The sequence below is a fragment of the Zootermopsis nevadensis genome, unplaced genomic scaffold, assembly GCF_977971745.1.
Source record: "Zootermopsis nevadensis isolate Lab colony 2312 unplaced genomic scaffold, Znev_1.0 Znev_ptg000007l, whole genome shotgun sequence".
In the NCBI taxonomy this organism is placed as follows: domain Eukaryota; kingdom Metazoa; phylum Arthropoda; class Insecta; order Blattodea; family Termopsidae; genus Zootermopsis; species Zootermopsis nevadensis.
Window position 1 is genome coordinate 12167206 of NW_028259139.1, and position 19349 is coordinate 12186554.

Here is a 19349-nt window from a genome sequence, read left to right on the forward strand (position 1 = left end):
GACGTGTTCCTGCTTCTCTGTCGGTCTACTCAGGGTTAGTGCAGTTGTGTCTCATGACCTCACCACTGACCCTTCTTCTTCTTTATTACACCGTCTCGAATCGAACCCGGGACCCCAGGAATACAAGACTAGCGTTCTAACCGCTAGACCACCTTGGCGGTCTCACTGACCCTTACAGTTGTACAAATGTAGACTTGCGTAAGAACGTAGTAGGACCCCAACTACCTTCCAAACGCGTTACCTTCAGTAAACTTACTGTTACCAGAAAGTCGAGCTGGCACTGCCTGGGGACCTTCGTGGCCGTAAATTTAATCTGTGTCCCCCCTTCCGTTTAAAGTAGTTTCTAGTTAAGCAGTTTTTCTCTTATTCTTCCTTCATTTACAGAAGGTTAAAGTATCTCGGTGGCATTGTAAACTGTAGGAAGATTCATGCGTCACTAACGTTGTCGATATTTTGACATGATAATCTTCAAGCACCGGCCATTTTTAACGAACAAACCCGAATACTGAGTAACTAATGGACTAATATACTCCAGACAATGGCTTTCTTTTAAGTTGTAGCGCCGTGTAGTCTGGTAGAAATTTACCGACATTTCAGAAGTCCTTTCTGTGTCCATCATCAGGGCAACAACCCAGAAGACAGCCATCTTCAGATTAACCGCCGTGAAAACCTCAAATTCTACATAATATACGCCTACTAAAGAACTACTCTTGAGAAGCTGACAGTCGCTCAGCTGGTCAGTAACTATGCCGTCTTTTATGGGACCAGTCATTATTGCCTGACACTGAATATTTCGCGAATGTGCCCGGCAGAGAGGTTTAATGTCGAAGCTTCGTTAATATCGCCGTGATGTCTGACGTGTGAAGAAACGCGGAACGAGATAAACGTTGTCTAGGAAAGGAAGTCGCCACTGAGCCTCAACCTTCAAACGCCTCCCTTTCGCATAAGGGTCTATAAGTACGAACCCCAGCGGATTTAAAATGTCTCCTTGGAGATATAGAGACATTGACTCAGTACTTCACCTTTTGTTGTGTGGCAGCACTTGCACAGATAGTGACAGGATTTAAAGAGAGAGAGAGAAAAAAAGAGACGATCGATTCGAACACGAAATGATGGCCAGAGTCCAGAAACTGAAAAGATAATAGGAGTTTCAAAAGGACGACTGGAAATAAAGCAGATTGAAAGAATAAAAAAGAGTAGAGAAAGGAGGTGAAGGTAAAGAATTCAGGATTAACTTCCTATTGTTCGCTGAACGGCCAGACGGGAATCTAAAAGGGCTAGTTCCGTTTCGTGAGATGGAAGATCTGTTATCTTTTCCAAAAAGAGATTGATTGTATTCGTCGAGATGTGAAACCCATCCTCTCAAGGCAAGGAATTTAAATTTTATTTTTATTCCTGATGACCGGAGTTTGAGGGGACAGATAAATACTCTACAGAGACATAACCTAGCAACAGCAAACGTGTCCGTTCTTTGCCCGAATTTTTTTAAAATAAATCCTAACCTTGTTTAAATAACTAAACTACTTATTTAACATGACAATTTGGTCAGTACATATTCCCGTTCACAAAAGTCCTGCTCTTCGCCGTGAAGCCCAAAAGTGATCTCTTGAAGCGTTATAACGATCCAAAAATAATGAACGAGCTGTGGACATATATCACTTTTGCACTGTAACACCGACTACGATTGCTTAGCAACCAGGCCAGAGACGGAGAACTGGGTGAAAAACAAAGAAAACGGATGAAAGGTAATATATAATTGAAAGACTTTTGTCTGTTTTTTGCATATTGTGAATAAATGAACTCACAATTGGGGGGAGGGGATAATGTACAACAGCACTTATCTTTCATCTGTGAACGGACTGAACGAAATTTGATTCAATTTTGCATTGGAATACCTGTAAAATCTGCTGGTGAAATACAATTCTGCCTGAAGCAGGTTTTATATAAGCGTTGCTTACCATAAAGTTAAAATTAAACTTTACCAGGTTTTTTAAAAAAGGCTTATCTTACGTATAATTGAAGAATATACAATTTTAATTTAAACGTTTATATAAATAATGTTTTTTTTTAAAAAAATATATGCAAGAATATTGAACGGAGTTCGCTGTGATGAGCTTTACAGTAGTAGAATAATAAAAGTTTATTGATAATGAAGGAATATAATGGCCGCTGAGGTAAGGAGATGCGCAAAGTATGCATTTGCCAAAATACGCACCCTGCGATTTCGCCTACCGGCGTATTTCTGCCCCGTGAATGAAGAAGCTGACGAAGAATCCCCACTGTGTCGTGACAGCTTGACTGACAGGACGCAAGAAAGTCGGTTCACAGTGAAATGCCTCACGGATTCTGCCTCATTTCCAACACCCCTCTCAATTCTCGCTTATAACAGAAATTATTCAACTTACATTAACTATTTAACCAAGGCTCGTGTTCTACCAGATATGTCCATATACAGTGACGTTTAATCAATTTATATCTACTGGTAACAATATATACCACTCTCTTCAACAATTCTGCTTTTTTCTACAGCGTATTTGTGTTTCTTAAGATTGTCATAATCAGAGTTTTCTTTGAGTCTTAGAGATACGGACTCAGTGTTTAAATGTTATTTAGATGAGCTTTGGGCTTCAACTTCTCACCGTGGAAAAACCTCTGAACACAATACGTTCTCTTCAAATTTCTTCATCAGAAGGACGAGCGAGCAATGTCTGGGAACCTTCATACACGGAAATTTATTTTCCATCGTTAAATATTGTGTCCCTCAGTAATCTCCTACTTGACTTTAATTCCTTTGGGCTTTAATGGTTAATCTCTGCATCATTAATTGGTGTAAAATGTAGAGTAAGTTACTGTGATGTTAGTATCGATAACCTCTTAAATACTCTGTGGATCGAAGCCCGACGGAGAACTGGAACCAGAAAGTACTATATCCAAGTACGGGTAAATAATCTGAAATGTTTTAAAACTGTCAGCATGACGGAAATTTGAAAATAGATAAGTTATGTGAACCGAGCTCAGGGTGATGGTTACCTCCAGGACCATCTCACTGAGGGTTTTGCTGGATCCTCTTTCTCATCTGCACCCCCCCCCCTCCATTTCCTCGGTACATCATGCGGAAGAAAGTTTTTGAAAGGGGGAGGGGAGGGTTAGATCTGACAATGGTGTTTATTAAGATGTGTTCAGCAGCTCGGTTTGACAAGAAAGAGCGTGCCGAAGCTGGCTGCCTCGACGGATTCCTGATGTCACCAGATAATTTCACTCGGCTTGCAATAGACCGTATTCCCACGTTTACCAGAAAGTTGAAAGAGTTTCGGTCGCTTCTGAATGTTCATACTCTACGTGGGCCTTAATTTTTTTGATACCATCGGGTCGGAGCCGAACTCTGGTGACATTATGAACACGTTCCCTCTGATAGGGACCTGTTCATATATTTCCTCGGCATATGATCCAGAAGTGGTTTGCCGTTGCCTTCTTCTGTGTGTGAATGGAGTAATTGTTGGGATGCCACGGAGAAACCGGGGAAGCCCCCGGAGGGAAACTCCGTGTTGCCTAGACCACGGCCTTGCCCAACACAAGTTGTAAATCCTGGCACCACCGGGAATCTAACCCGGGACCCCAGGATTACAAGCCTAGCCTGTATATTCCATTAAAATTACATACAACATTGCGGCAAGTCCCATATTACACCTCATCTGTATAATAAGCGTTGGCGATCATTAGTTGTAAACGGATTTTGAACCTTACGGAGTATTTATCAGTGTGTGTTGTAACCGTTGAAACTGTAATGTTGTTAAGGGATTTTGAGCCTTATGGGACATTAATTATGAGTGTGCGTTTCCTACTTAAGACATTGCCATTCTTGATGGGCAATTTACTAGCCACGTCTTCTCAAATTGTATTCGGGAAACGCAAAAAGAGTTTATCCATGAGAAACTAACTTGGAAGTGAGCCGTTTGTATACCACTGAGTACACTGTTCAGCTACTTGACTCATAATCCGGTGTCATCTTCAACACAGCAATTTTTGTTCTTGGACAAAATCGTTGTATTTTACGAGCTGGAAACAACTTCTTGAAGTGGTTGTGGCATATTTTAGGATTTTATCTTTCTGTTCGACTGCAGGCATTGAGGAAAATCGTCAAAATATTACGTGGTTTGTCAGGATTCAAACCGAATACCCCGGAATAAAAATCAGACAACTTGTTCGCTACTAAAATTTTCAAAAACGTATGTCCGTCTGTCAGAATCTAAAAACTCGAAACTGATAAATGGATATTCGTGAGATTTTATATCGACTTCAAAAATAAAATTTTGGCGAACGTGACAGTATTCTTACGCCACTGAGTCCTCAACTTCTTACAAAGTGTTTCTTACTTTATTTAACGACGCTCCTCAAACACAAGTTATACTACAAGGGCTGAATGAAATGAGAAAACGGCACTGAATTGTGTTTAAACAAGAATTTGGATTAAGCCGTGGCCAACTTGATGAAACTATCGTAGCATTTGCATTAAGTAACTGTGCAGTATAGCGAAATCCCCAGTGTTCAAACCTCGTAAATTGCGGATCTATTTCTGGAGCACATGAAGTATCTGTCGAAATATGTCGACTTGCGTTTCAATTCAGAAAGCCAGCCCTTATGTATTTTAGCGATCTGGAGCTGTCAAAATGAAAAAGTATTTTAACATGCTGGAGAAAGATCAAACATTGGAACACGTCCCGACACGGACAAGTTTAAAAAGCCCAAAAAATGTGTGCGCGTCAATTGTGTGTGAACTGTTTTTGTAAGAGAAGAGCTGCCGGCCTTCCTTGGGCTCATGCAGCGGCTACACAACGTCTCAAGCCTCAAACGAGACCTAAATTTACGACACAAGGCAAATTCTTTCCCCTCACAAAGCCTACGTTTCTTCCCTTCGCGTGATTCTTACATAACGTCTCGTTAGTTTCACTAGAACATTTTAATAATAATTCTTTAATTTTTCTCAGTGCAGAATTTCTTGTGAAAGAATCTGTACACAGAATATAAGCCGATTATCATCAAACCCCAGCAAAAAACCAATTATGTGGAGAATAACCCATAATTGTCGCTAAACTGGTCAAGATAAATCCGCCCCTTTTATATAACACAAAAGTTCATTACCGTACTAACAAAATCTCACCTCTGGATCATTTCCTGAGCCATGTGAATCCATTCCACATACTGGCCCCATATTTACATAAAATCCAACTCAATATTACTCACACATAATCGTCTTCTCTTTGCTTTGTGTTTTTTTAAATTTCGTATGCATTTCTCATTTTCTTGCTCATTTTTATTTATATGTCCCGCGTCTCACAGAACTTCCATTATTTTATTGTTATTATTAATCCATCTATTAACAATTTTATAGGATATTTGTCACAGTGGCCGCGTTGTCTGAGGCGTGGGCCTTGTGCCGCTTGGTCGCTGGGACCGTAGGTTCGAATCCCACTCAAGCCATTGATGTCTGTCCGCATTTTTCTGTGTTGTGCTGTCCTGTGTACAGGTAGAGGCCTTGCGACGGGCCGATCTCTCGTCCAAGGAGTCCTACCGAATGTCTATAGATCGAGCCAACGAAAAGTTGGGACTCGCAGTGCTCAGGCACTTGAAGAACGGGTCGTCTAAGTATCCAAAGTATGTACAGAGTGTTTACTTCTGTGTACCTGAGACAAATCTTGGCCGTGAAGTACATAATGCAGCAGCTATTTCTGAAATACATTTTGTTTTTAATACGTGTTACATGTATTATATAGTTTTATTTTTAGAGTCGACTACATATTTTACGACAGCGTCTTTCAAATGATATATGTGCTCCTAGAATGGCAGTTTTCTGAAGTTCCCTGACGTCGTGTTCGCCCAGAATGTTGGCCAAATATTTCCTGAGCGACCTGGAGACTGTTCCAGTTGCTCCTATAATTATTGAGATTACTTTTGCTTTCACTTTCCACATTCGCCGTATTTCAATGAGAAGGTCTTTGAATTTCAAGATCTTCTCCGCTTCCCTCTTAATCACATTCCGGTCAGTTGGTTTTGCTGTATCAATTAAGAGGCAAGTTCCATTTTTGTTTCGAATTATAATAACTGGTTTATTATTTGGAATAGTTCTCTCTGTTCTGAGTTACTGATTCCACAAAATAGTTATTTGGTTATTCTGACTTGTCTCAACTGCCTTCGGGATGTGTTCATACCAATGTTTCTTTTCTAACTTTACCCCAGCTTTCCTGCATATTATTATTATTATTAAGTAATTGAATTATTATTGTTGTTGTTACAATTGTCAGACGTATTTCCTTTTTGCCATTTATATTCGAGGGACCAGCGCATTTCTAGGCCCCCACCTGAAAAGTCGCGACTCGCTGTTGTTGCGGAAGGCTGTACCAGACACCCGTGCGGTGCAAGCAGAACTAATTTGACTTCTTTTAGGTTGCTGGCTGCTTGTTCAGTGGTAAGTACGTGAAAGGTACTCGTTGCCTTGGAGGCAGAGACCCTGTGAGGGAGATGTCCCTAGGGACCCGTACTGCTACCATGTCAGAACTAACACGATATAATTAACAATGGAGGGGCTCAGTCCCACAAGAATAAGGTCTGTTGTTTTTCATTCTCTTCTTGTCTGTGGGTTCAAGATGTGGTTACACTGTGTTGTAATTATTGTTCAAATAACAGTCCCCAGCGCAGATATTACATAAATTATTTACTGTAAAATACTGTCTACTGGGGAATTACATTATCATGTTTTGTATTACCTGTCTTCTTATTAGTGGAAATAAATTATTCATAACACTTATTCCCTTCTTATCCTTATAATCTCTTTAAGACACACTATATGTTACCCTTCAATCTTCGTGCATGTCTCTTCGTTTCAGTGTGTGTGTGTGGGGGGGGGGGAATTGGTACTGCAAAGTTAAACACTTTGAAGCCAGAAGTACGCATGTGGACCCACCTGCTGGACTACGTATCTGTATGTCTGAACTTTTAATGTTTTGTGTAATTCACAGTGGGAACAGCGAATACTTCCTTAAACAGCGTTATCAAACTGTTTGTGTTAAATATGGCGTCCTTTGTCGGCGTCGGTTTATAAGCGTCATTCTCATGTTCGCCACCGATAAAATCTTTAGTCAGCGTCGTTACGCTGAGCGTCGCTGCGTCAGTTCAGTGATGTGTTAGGACATAGAAGGCTCGCCTACTAAACATAATGGGATTTTTTGTAAGCGTCGCATCGCTCGACGTCTGTTTGTCAGCGTCTGTCTTGTGGCATTCCTAGGGTCAACCGCGCAAAAGAAGCCATCGGGTGTCGGGGTCGTAACGCGTATCACGGGGCTTCTCGTTGTGGGTTCGTATCTTTCATGTCGTATATCATCCCGAGGGTCACGTATTTTTGAATATTTTTGAAGAATTTATCCATGTACCCAGACGCCGTTTTTCTCATATGCTTAGTTTTGAAGTTAATAAAACTTCCTCGTCAGGACTAGAACATACGACAGTTTTCAGCGATGTGGCAAAATAATGGAGTTCGGTTTTGGTACCATTCTTCTGTCGTGCGAATCGCCCTGAAAAGGAATCGAATTCAGGGAATTTTTCTGGAGTTCTCATCCTCATATTATATCTTGCTGGTCTCAAGAAATAAGCATGCCAACTTTGGTATAAATCGATATACCAGTTCTCGACCTGTAAGCGAACAAATACATAAATCTACAATTTCAACTTTATAAGTAAGGTTGTTTAGGCGACCTTTGGCTTGAAAGGGTTAAGTCTAAAGTTGATGCAGACCTGCAGAAAACAGGATAAAAATCAGCACGATTTCTGTTCTTGTACGCGACACTTCAAGACCAGCTATTCCCTTGGATATTTCAAATTTCCTTGTTCGTTACTGTGACATGGCTTTCAGTTTCAGCTACACAACTTATAAACCATCTTTGTTTTTTCATCGACAAGAGAAGAGACACAATAACAAAGGTGACGCTCTATTTTTATAAACACAACGATATTTTTAAAAAAAAGCGACTCCTGTCATTTGCAAGTGTTGAAGAATGCTTGCCAGACTTTCACCCCCCAGTGACAAGGGGGTTATACTGTCGGAAATTACAAAAAAAAAGTCTCACCCCTGCCCCTATCCATAGGTCTACTCTTCACTAAAGTAACACGCAAACCCTCTCAGGGGGCAGATTTGCAATACACAGCTCGCATCGGTATCAAAGGCTCTTCCTATAACAAGTACAGTAGCTGAAGAATTTGTTCAACTCAGGACTGAAGAGCGTAACTAACTTAACGGAGCAGAGCCCATACTCAGAAGCTAATAGCACGCTCAGAAATGAATAAATTCTCAGATTTTTTATGTAATCATAAGGTTATTATTCACAAGACACCGCTACTGTACCATATCCTGAGGCGCATGGATTAAATACATTGGATCACCACGTTTTAAATTACAAAGAATGAAAAATAGGACTCTATTTTTTTATTTCTGTTTCTGTCCGTGGAAGTAAAACTCCATATGGGTTGAGGTGTTTGAGAAGAAAATGGTTCTAAGAGAGACTGGAAAAAATTGTAATAAAACGAGTTTCACGATTTGTAAGATAACTCCTAGTCCAATATTGAAACGATCACATCAGATATAATAAGATTAGCAGGAAATGTAGCAGTCATGAATGAGATGAGAATTGTACACTAAATTTTAGACCGAAAACATGAACGAAAGAAACCTCTTGATTTTTCTACTCATAGACAAATATAATAAAATTAATCTCCAACAATATGAAAATGTGGACTGGATAAATTTTGCTCAGAATAGGGTCCAGTGTCAAATTTCTTTCACCTCGGCATTTAACCATAGGGATTCATAAAAGGTTCAGGATTTGTTGGCCAGCTGAGACAATATCAGCTTCTCAATAATAGCTGTTTCGTGTAGCAAATCTCTCGGAACGAGTGCGTGGCGTTGCTGGCCGACCAGTCCTGTTAACGACTTGCGAATTCCCTCCGTTTGTCGCCGGCGGACAATCGCTTTTCCAGGTCCTTCCCCCCCCGCCTAAAATTTCACCGGGATGTCCACGACAGTTGCATGGCGGTAATAGAAATCGGCCGCAGTGACCAACGAAGTTCCACACACAATACCTAACTCGACCAGAGCTTCAGTGGGGGGGCCTGCCAATACAAAACTACGACTGTGCAATATCACTAACCCCTCGTCTCTTCACTTCCTTAAATAGATTCACAGCAGCCTTCATGTTATTCAGGCAGTACTGTTGCAGGATAAATCCCTTTTTCAAAACCTGCTTTCAGCCCTGCAGACTCTCAATTGGCTGGGCCATGCGCGCGCTGAAGTCGCAGGTTCGTGTCCCGCCCTGAGCTTGCGTAATCTGTAAGCGTTTGTCATAATTCTTATTAGAATGACGGACGTAACTCATCAGTGTCTGAAAATGAAGCAAACTGCCTTCTAGGATATACATGTCCTGATGACGGCGCAGCAAGGACCTCTCAATCATCGTACAAGTTCTACCAGATTACACGACGCAACATCCCGGAAGACAGCCATCTTCACTCTCATCGCCGTAAGAACCTTCAATCTCACCTTGTCCTAAAAATATCTGCGCCTGAGAAGAGATAAGTACGTTAGTGACGTCATAAACGAGGAAAGATGCGATTTGTAAGCGTACAAGATCAGGTCAATGAACGCCCTGCTTCGTATTCGGGAGGTCCCAGGTTCAAATCTCGGCCCGGAGATCGGCTATCCTTACAGGGTACTTTTCGTGATTTTCCTCAGTCTTTTGAGGCAAGTGCCGGGATAATACCTTAAATTAGGCCACGACCTCTTCCTTCCACATCCTTTACAATTAATTATTCACTATCCGTCATTTGAAGCTACTGAAAAAGATTCGTTAAATAAATTATAAATAAACAAGTTCAGGTCGAACGGCGGGTTTACATACTGGACAGGGGTTTAATTCATGGGGTTGATGGTGATATGCCAATGTTTCGTATGTTTTAGCGGTAAATTTGGCGTAAGATAGGAGGCGATTATGATCTATTTTATGGCGCAATTCTCGGAGTTAGCTAGAAAGAACGCTTAAGTCTCATGGTAATCGGGTCCGCTGCAGATAATCGAAGTCGGTGCCACTCGGTTCTGTTGGAATGTCACATGACAGCGTGAAGATTCGAGGGACCGCAAAATGGCACAGATTAGAACAATGTAACTATTAGGCTTCGTAGTGCTTCGCATTCTTGTTGGAGTATTTTGTGATTTTCTTCAGTCCCTACAAGCAAAATAGTGTTTCGGCAATTTACAACAGTCGACAATTTTTTCTCTCCGATTCACATGCAATTTAGATCAATTCTGGAACGTTCAATTGTATATTATAAATTCCCGAATGCTAATTTTTGCTCTCTCTTACGAACAGGTTAGTTCAGGCGAGGCGGACAAGCAAGGTCTTCAAATATAAAATCTGATCTAAATCAATCAAACGATTCTCATTTGGAATCATCCAACAGCTCAACACTGTAATTAATGCGGTAGAAATACAGCGCCTCTCTGACGAATGTGGCATTATTTCCGACAATCACAATCCGAAAAATCAAGGAAAAAATAAATGGAACGGGGGGGGGGGGGGGATTTGTGCTCTTAACCAAATATTAGCGTGATTGAATCAGGGAGTTTGATGTGGATGTAGCATGCATGGGGAAACGAGAAATGAATGCAGAATTTTAGAAAACCTAAAACGAAGAGTTGGGACACCGAATGGTAGATGAAAGGAAGATTCAAGTTGATCTAAGATGGACAAATTGCGAAACCGTGGTCCGGATTCTACTTACTATCATCTTAAAGCCAGAAGTATTTTAAAGAATATTTAAAAATTCGGTTTGTACATCAAAAAGAACATAATGCTTCCTGAAGATGGCTGTCTTCTGGGTTGTTGCGTCGTGTAGTCTGGCAGAAGTTTACCGGACGTTTCAGAGGTCCTTGTTGCGTTTATCACCAGGCTTCCTCATTACAACCATCAGTTGATGTGTGCTGTTTAAGGAAATCCTTGCTGTTTATTTTGATAATCGTAAGTAGGGTTCCAGATTCTCGATTATTTTTCAGTCCCGACTTCGGTAATGAGATAAATAATACTATTGTATTTTTCTCCACAAATTAACCACTCGGCTTACAGCACGAAACATGATTTTGGACTAATTCTTCAAGTTGATTATATAGTTTGTATTAAGAAAACATTCATAATGGTATCTTAACTTATTGTCTTTGTTCATAGATCTGAGTGCATCTTAAGAGTCTGATCCTTGATGGTGGATGTAAATATAGTCTCCGAAACGTTGGATACTAGGTAACTCCAGTCTCTCGCGGATGAACGCTCGTCAATGATCCACTGCATTCGGTCACCATGAAAGTTTCAAATCTTTTAAAGAGAGATGAAAATTTTACCGAGGCGATATTGACGGAATTCTTGGGCAGTGTGAACAGCCACCTCTGCGGGGAGGAAATGAAATTTTACGCCCTATCCATTCGGACACATCTGAGACCCCATGCTGCGTCATATCTGCGGCTAGTTTGAATTTTTCGCCGTATTGTCATGACGTTCTATGGATTCAACCCCGCTACATCCTAGCCCGTAAACAGTTGCTACTGAAGTGTGAAGGCAGGCGGACAGCGTGAGAGATCTCGTAACCGGAAACCTGAGGTAAACGTCACTTCGTGGCCGATTTCTCATCTTTATTTCGGATTCCAGCGAATTATTGCCGAGAAAACCATATGACGCTGAGGAGGGGAAGGGAGACATCTCAATCAACCGACCACTGTCTCTGAACTTTTCGGTGGATGAACGCAGTTTGATTCCCGGCACTGCGAGTAATTTCTCTCCTTGGCTCCGCTTTCACGCCATCTCCGGAACACATTCTTTTATCCCACGGGAACCGCGGTTTATTTACGCGTGGGTAAGGCGGCCGAAGCGTGAAAAGTTAAACACTTGTGCAGATGTTAAGAATGCGTGGAACTATGTTTGTACATCCACGTTCCATACGTCTTCGAGGGGCTGTAAGTGAAAATTACCTCTTAGGGAAGTAATCCCTATATGTTGTCAGAATCTTAAGAAATCCATAAATATATAATCTGTTTGTAAAATTTAGAGTTACTGATTATTAAAACAGGTGGTATATATAGTTACCACTGGGCTTTAATGGTTGAGGGCCATCGTTAAAATTGACGTTTCTGTTCCTTCCCACAAAAAAAAGACCTCGTCTTTTTAAGCAACTAAGGGTCAATTTATTTCCTTCAGTACGAAGTAAAAATTCCCCTTTTCCTGACTGTCCACGTTTTTTCGCAAAGCTGGAGCCTGTTCTGCTACCGACAGCTTTTTGACTTTTTTTTTCATGCGCATATAAAAGAGATCCCAGCAAGATCAACATGAATGGATTATCAAAGTAAAATGCAAGCGGCAATCTTTCACATGGGAGAGAGCCCAGCCAAGGTTAGGAGAGCTAATAGACTACGTAATAGGTTTTCTGTAGGGTGTAAAATCCACTGAGAGTGTGTAACAAGGTGAAGTGTAGAGGCAGCGAGTGTTTGGTCCAGCAACGAACAGATCAGACGCCTCAGTCAGCTATTTTTTTTAGCTGTTGCTGTTGTAGAAAAATAAATCTTTAAAAAAAAGAGTTTTTTATACTTTAGTCTCATTTCTTTCGCCGCGTTTCTGTAAAAATAACGTTCTGGAATATCCTATTATCCTTTATTCTGAGTTGTTTATAATACTGGGGTGTAAGTGAAGACGTGTGATGAGCAGGACATGTAGCAAGTATGGACATGAGAAAATAACGAAAAGAAAATTCTGATTAGGAAAAGGGACATTTCTGATGCTCCAGTTTGCACTGGAGGACAACATCGGAACCGAGTTTAAGTTCTATAAATAGGATTTGTAGTATGAATGGAGTAATTGATATATAATTGTCTTGTTTAGGTACATAATACATGTAATTACTTAGTAGTATTACGGGAAATCGCCGCTGAAAGGTTGGACCTATAGCTTCCTGTTCGGTGAGTGGGTCACAGTTTTACGTTTCTGCCCGGAGACCACACATCCTAATATCTTACGTTGTTTTCCTAAGTTCCTCGAAAACAGGTGTCGGTATAGTACATTTCCGTTAAACCGTGACAGCTTCCTTTCACATCCCTTCAGTTCATTCATCGTATCATTCAATAGTGTATATTCAGAGCTACTCAAAGCGTTTTAAAAATAAACTTATAAATAACTGAGAAAATAATAGCCCTCTTTGGTGAAAAACGGATTCACACAATATTAAGATTCATGTCTGGCCCAATTTTCTCTGTCCTGCTTTATAAATAGCATTATAATAAAATAAAAGTAACCCACATAATAAAACATTTTGCGAACAGATTCGTTGATGGGGAATTACAAAGTACTATGCGGTGTCCCCGTATCACATTATGCTTTCATTTCAATTCATCACCCCACTAGGTTACTTTCAAAATGAGACCATCTATATGCGTAAGTAACCCACTCTTACACAGCCCGACTTATGACACACTGAGAAATATTTCTTTTTAAGTACTCAGGATTACAAAAGCGGTCCATTTCGGAGACGTCTCACACATTGCGTGTATATGGGTTACCATTCTATCTCTCCCCCTTCCCCGTGTAATTTTATGTTGTGATGTTGAGAACGCACCGCTACAATAAAGCCCACAAATCTTCATTTCTATTGTAAGAACCCAGGGATGTCCAAACCCTGCAGAGCATGTCACCCTTATCATATGTCTCTAGCTAGCAGCCTCTTTCGTTGTTTGCTTAACAAAAGCTTCGTTAAGCGTCAGTGTAAGAGAAAGCCACATTGTGGATCAAAATGGAGATGGGAGAATAATATTAAAATGGATAAATATGATGTTAAGATGTGGGTGGATTCAACCGGCTGAGGATAGGGCCCAGCGAACAAGAATTTTCAGCGAGATGTTCAGAATCATTTACAGTACAGCGTTTTGTATGTTTTTATATCAAGCCTGTATTATTTACAACAGCGCGTGGCTTACTAAAACGTTAAAAGGAAAGGTGTGAATCAAAGTTGTCTCTATACATAATTAAACACTACGCCACGAAGATGTATGGTGGAGTGGAGGTATAAGAAAACAACACTTAAGACATTAAAAAGATTATAATTGGTTAGTGTTGTTTAAGGAACAAGTACCTTAAATTTATTCATTGTCTGGACATTTTCTATCGTCTTTATTTAAAAAAGAAGGAATCACGACGTTTCGAAAACTGACTCTGTTTCCGTCTTTAGCCGAGAGATACCTACTCAGCTGGGTCCGTCAGATAGAGCCAGTTTTCGAAACGTCGTGCTTTTTTTTAAAAAAAAAAAAAAAGTCGATGGGAAAAGTCCAGACAATGAATAATTTTAAGTGTAATTCACCATCGTCAGAACCCTTTGGAGTTGAACTAAAACCTGTTTATTCTGACTCATACCATACGAAACCCATACATACATTGTGTGGGATAAATGCGGATTTACTGATTGTTAAAACAGCTGGTACATATAGTTACCATGGCACTTTAAAGGATTATAACCGTAGTGTTTTTGGACACCCCTCCCATCAAGTAAGATAGGCGGTGGGGAAGATATTTGCTCATGTGGAAATAAATTCTATGCGATGGATGCTACCCCTTATGAAAGTCAGCCGGTGTTATGATAAGTGTTCATAATCAAATTACAAACGGATCACACGGCACTAACGGACTTGCTACCGCAACGCTATGATGGCGTCCTTCTTGACGTTTACGAGAGTCATATGCAGGGAAATAAGACGTCCTGATGATGGAGGCATTAAGTACCTGCGAAACATTGGTTAACGTCTATCAGACTAGACGGCGCAACAACCCAGAAGACAACCATCTTTATGCTCGCCACCGTGGGAACCTGATAAAACACCTACAAAGAAATAATTACGTAAAATATTCTAATAATCTACACACGGCCAAACCTTTTCGGACTGGTTTTGCAAACATGGTATACATTTTCGGGGGTTCTTTACAGCAGAAGATTTGTGTTCTGTTATTAATGAACAAAGCTATGTGAATATAACTTTATCTGTTAAAATATATTGCATTTTGGTATTTATTCATCATATTTAATCCTGTTTGTGCCGTCATAAAAAGTAATAACGTGAAATATTTCTAATTTTGGGCCTAAATCCAACAACTGTTAACACTTGACATGATGATAGCTTATCGTAATTTTCCTTAAATTTGTGACAAAACTAGCCCTTGGTTTAACATCGAATGGTCTACTATAATTCTACATAAATTATCCAGCCGTTGCCTATCTTAATTTTCCATAAGACACACAATTCTAAAATCATATTAAAATACAATAAATATATTTTTTCCAGTGTGTTAAAATATCCCTAGTTATTCATAATTTGAGATCATGTTTCAGTTTCAAATTCTCGAAGATACATTGGACCATGAATTTTATGAGTTAGACGTGTAGCTCATGTATTTGTCTCCATTCCCTGTCGCTCAGTGCCGGAAACACATCCACAACAAAATTACTCACTCCTCTTTGTGTTTTGACGTTGCCCTCGGCCAAACCGGTTGCTTTAGTCATGAAGATGTTCAGTGGCAGGGCCGAGCGAATGGAATGTGTCTGCAGTTGCGCGGGGGGTGGGTAGGGAAGGGAAGCATCTCGGTTTGACTCCTCCCAGCTGCTGGTTCAGCTCCTCCTCCAGAGAGACTTACGGATCGACTCGCTCGGCTGTGAGACGAGACAAGCGACCACTGCCCTCTTGATGGTCGTACTGCTGTGCTATGTTTAAAATGTTGGTTGCGTGTGTATTCTGAGTGTCTGTCTGTACTATGAAACGGCCTATCCCGAAATCGGGTGTGACATAAAAAGATGCGAATCGTAAATAAGGACTGGTCATTATGTTTAATTTTACATTACATTATTCTGACATCAGACGTAACTGGAGATTTTTTTATTATTCGAGAATATAAAGTTATTTTATTTTGTGTTAATAGATTCTGCAAATTAACCGGAATTAAAATTCGTATTGCACGAATTACAGTATTACCTACAGACTTTTGAATTTAAATTAATATTTATGAACAGTGATATGAAGTGTTTATGGACCACGTCAAGAATATAGAAAGAGTCAACCAGCAATGAAGTTCAGTGTTTGAATCTTTGGAATTCTAGTATGGACTGTGCTGAAATGTCTTTATTATCGTGTTTCCCCTAATGGTACGGCAGAAATGGTGGGTGAGTACAAGACGTACTTAATATAGGCCTATATTACTTAAAGTACACTGTCACAAACATAATTATAATCACATGAAATTACTTACAACTTAATTAAAATATCGATCGTCTTTTGGTTTTATGCGCCGTGCCTTATTTGTCATATTTTCACAGGAACGTGCTGACCTAATTATGACTTCGTTCTAATAAATGAGACAGTAAATTACGTTTATGTTAATCGTTGTCACACATCCAACATCAAAGTTGCAACAGCAAATATTCACTTCCCGGTGGACACTTTAAATCTCAGAAGTGAGTGTAAAGAATGCCGTGTGTTTAACTCGGTACTTTGCCCGTCCACAAGGTGGTTTAAGATGACACGACGAACAGTAAGCAGTTACAGAAGAAGGCTTATCAGCTAATTTAGTTCTGTGGATGACTGGCATAACGTCCTTAGAAAGTATCTATAAATTTATGTAAGAGGACACACAGATTTTGACAACGCTACATGTAGGTTTAACATTAAAATAAGGGGACGGGCGGGACATGTAGCACGCATGTGAGAAAGGAGTAATACGAAATTATTTGTCGACAATACGTACAGATTAGTTAGTGAGAAGGTAATATTAAAATCGAAAAACAAATAATTTGTGAAGTTATGTACTGGATTCGATTGCTTCAGTACTTTTGTAAATATGGTAATGAACCTTTGTGGTCTGGGGCAATTTTTCGACCAGCTGAGCGAAGATCTGTCTGTACTCTGCATTTAGCTGGCACAACTACATTTTCGTGCGTATAGAATTTTGATTTTATAGACGCAAGTTTCAGTTAAACAAGAGGCTCGCGAATGGACCGAATTAATATTTGGCTACATTTTAATATTATCCGGGAACACAATGAAATGGTATAACAGCTGATTTCAGGTTCTCACGACACGAAGATGATTGTCTTCTGGGATTCTGCGCTGTGTTCCGTAGCAGCGGTGCACATCCATTGTTTTATATATACTGTACAAGAAGGCATAATCTTCTAGCAACCATCAGACAGAGAACAAGGAAACAGGGAGGTAGAAAAATTTTAAGACATTTCTTCCAAATCTTAACAATGCTATGGGTCACCGACTTCCTTTTTGTGTCTATTCTAAAGAGGGTGGTAACTTATTTAATCCTTCTTCGGCTAGTGGTACTCACTCATACATGTACACAGTTCCGTAGGAGCGAGTCACATGGTCTACATCTGAAACCGAACGTCCGTTCCAGCGCGTAACTCATCTCCTTCTTATTCCAGAGGTCCCAGTTTCAAATCTGTCCGGAGACCGGGTCTCCTGACTAAGAGTTTTCGTGATTTTACTCAGTCTATCTAGGTAAACGTCGGTATGGTACCTTGTGTCATGACCACTTCCTTCCACAATCATTCCGATTCATTATTAATTAATTATCCTACCATTCGATGCTATATAATCTCCTACCAAAGTCGTTAAAAGAGTCATAAATAATGTTACAACTGTCGAAATGCGCGATTTAAGGTTAGGTCTACTGTTAACATTAGCCGTGTCCACGTGATTTCTTAAAGTCAGCTACTGTCGTCAGTAAATATCCCGAGTGACAGTTTAATTATTCTTTTTCTTTCCCCGGAAGGAGTAGCTTTCCGCGAATTTATCCAATCTATATAAAGACACCAGAAGAAAATTATAAATTTCGAATCGCGAAAGGCGTACATAAGTTCCGTCCATTAAACGTGTCTTGAAGATACGTTCTTTTTTCTTTTTCATAAGTTATCTCCCTTTGTTTTTTCCAGTTGATACAAATGTAGGCCCGTTGTCAAAATGCTTTACACTGCAAGGTACAAAGCAAGGGATTTCGTTTGTATATCGCTGAACAACTATAACACCACATCGAAAAAATGTCTCTAGGAGCGAAATTCTTTGTACGTACTGCAAGCACAAAGCGTTGTGCAGATAAACACTGGACATGAAAAACTTGTAACCTTATCACACAGAAGGATTCATAGTTCCAGATACAACTCTTTCCTAGATAGAGTATGGAGCTCTAAACTCACACGCGTTATAGATATTGGAGTTAAACATGCTTTACGATCTGTCTGCTATACCCCCGGGTAAAGAGCTATCAGTATACAAAAGGTTAGTTAGGACATGAACGTGGTAAGGAAATAATTCTTACAGTATCGAACCCTGGACCTTCAGCTCGACAGTCGCCCTACGGCTCGCTGCGCGTTCATCTTTCTGCTTCCCAGTGCTTACAAGTATCCTACATTCACTTTTAGAATTTGAGGTTCCATACATAAAAACAATGGAGATGAACCTCTGTTGCACTAAACCATTAACTACTCTTCCAGAAATCTTTCCTTCTGAAGGCCGAGTGTCTACTTCCCCCCTTCCCCCAAACTCTTGCCACTTTCCTCCACCGTCTTCTGTTGTAAGAAGTGTGATCAGCGCTAAGAGGCCCATCTAATGGACTTTTGATATGAACATAATATGTAATGACATAAAGTACACACAGTTTATTATTTTATATACCGGGTGTCTCACGAATGTACGAGATTAAGTAAAATTTCGAAATTATGTTGTACTAAGATTTACGGGGAATACATGTCACAGTTCAGATAATTACCACTCCTGATTCGTATTTGGAAGGCCCTGGGTTTGTTTCTTGAACAGGGATTTGGCTATCTTAACCTAGGATTTCGTGGTTTTACACAGTTCCTTACGAAAGATCACATCTGCTTCCTTCCGCATTCGTTCTAATTCGTCGTTCACAATAAACCCCGTTCGAGTAAAAGCCCTTTCTTCTCTTACAATGGACAAAGTATCATCAGTTAAATCCGGTTCAGAATTCACTGCAGGAAGGAAACACACGGATATGTGTGCATAACCTGTATTTCTTCAGAAACCAGCTGGGTTCAACAGACCGAGAACAGATTCTAGTTACACCGCCTTCGCATTTCAAAAAAGAAAGAAATCCTGTCAATGAAGATGGCTGAATGTCTTCTGGGTTGTTGCGCCGTGTAGTCTGGTATTAACAGAAATTATCTAATGTTTCAGAGGTCCTTGTTGCCTCCATCATCAGGTCGATTCA

General features: G+C 40.1%; 1 protein-coding gene and 1 long non-coding RNA gene across 4 annotated transcripts in view; one reads left to right on the top strand and one right to left on the bottom strand.

The window, feature by feature from the left end:
* Nucleotides 1-19349, top strand: part of LOC110831782 (transcription factor hamlet) — a 189529-nt gene that overhangs the window by 81829 nt on the left and 88351 nt on the right. Inside the window, exon 1 of one of the 3 annotated variants that reach the window (XM_022068174.2) lies at nt 15776-16275. The exons of the other annotated variants lie outside the window; for them this stretch is intronic. Coding sequence (XP_021923866.2) covers nt 16269-16275 — 7 coding nt within the window. The 5' untranslated portion in view covers nt 15776-16268. Of the gene's footprint in view, nt 1-15775; nt 16276-19349 lie in introns of those variants that run through there. 3 annotated transcript variants of the gene reach the window in all.
* LOC147874613 (uncharacterized) overlaps nt 1-19349 on the bottom strand; it is a 202205-nt gene that overhangs the window by 19050 nt on the left and 163806 nt on the right. The gene's annotated exons all lie outside the window — the stretch shown is intronic.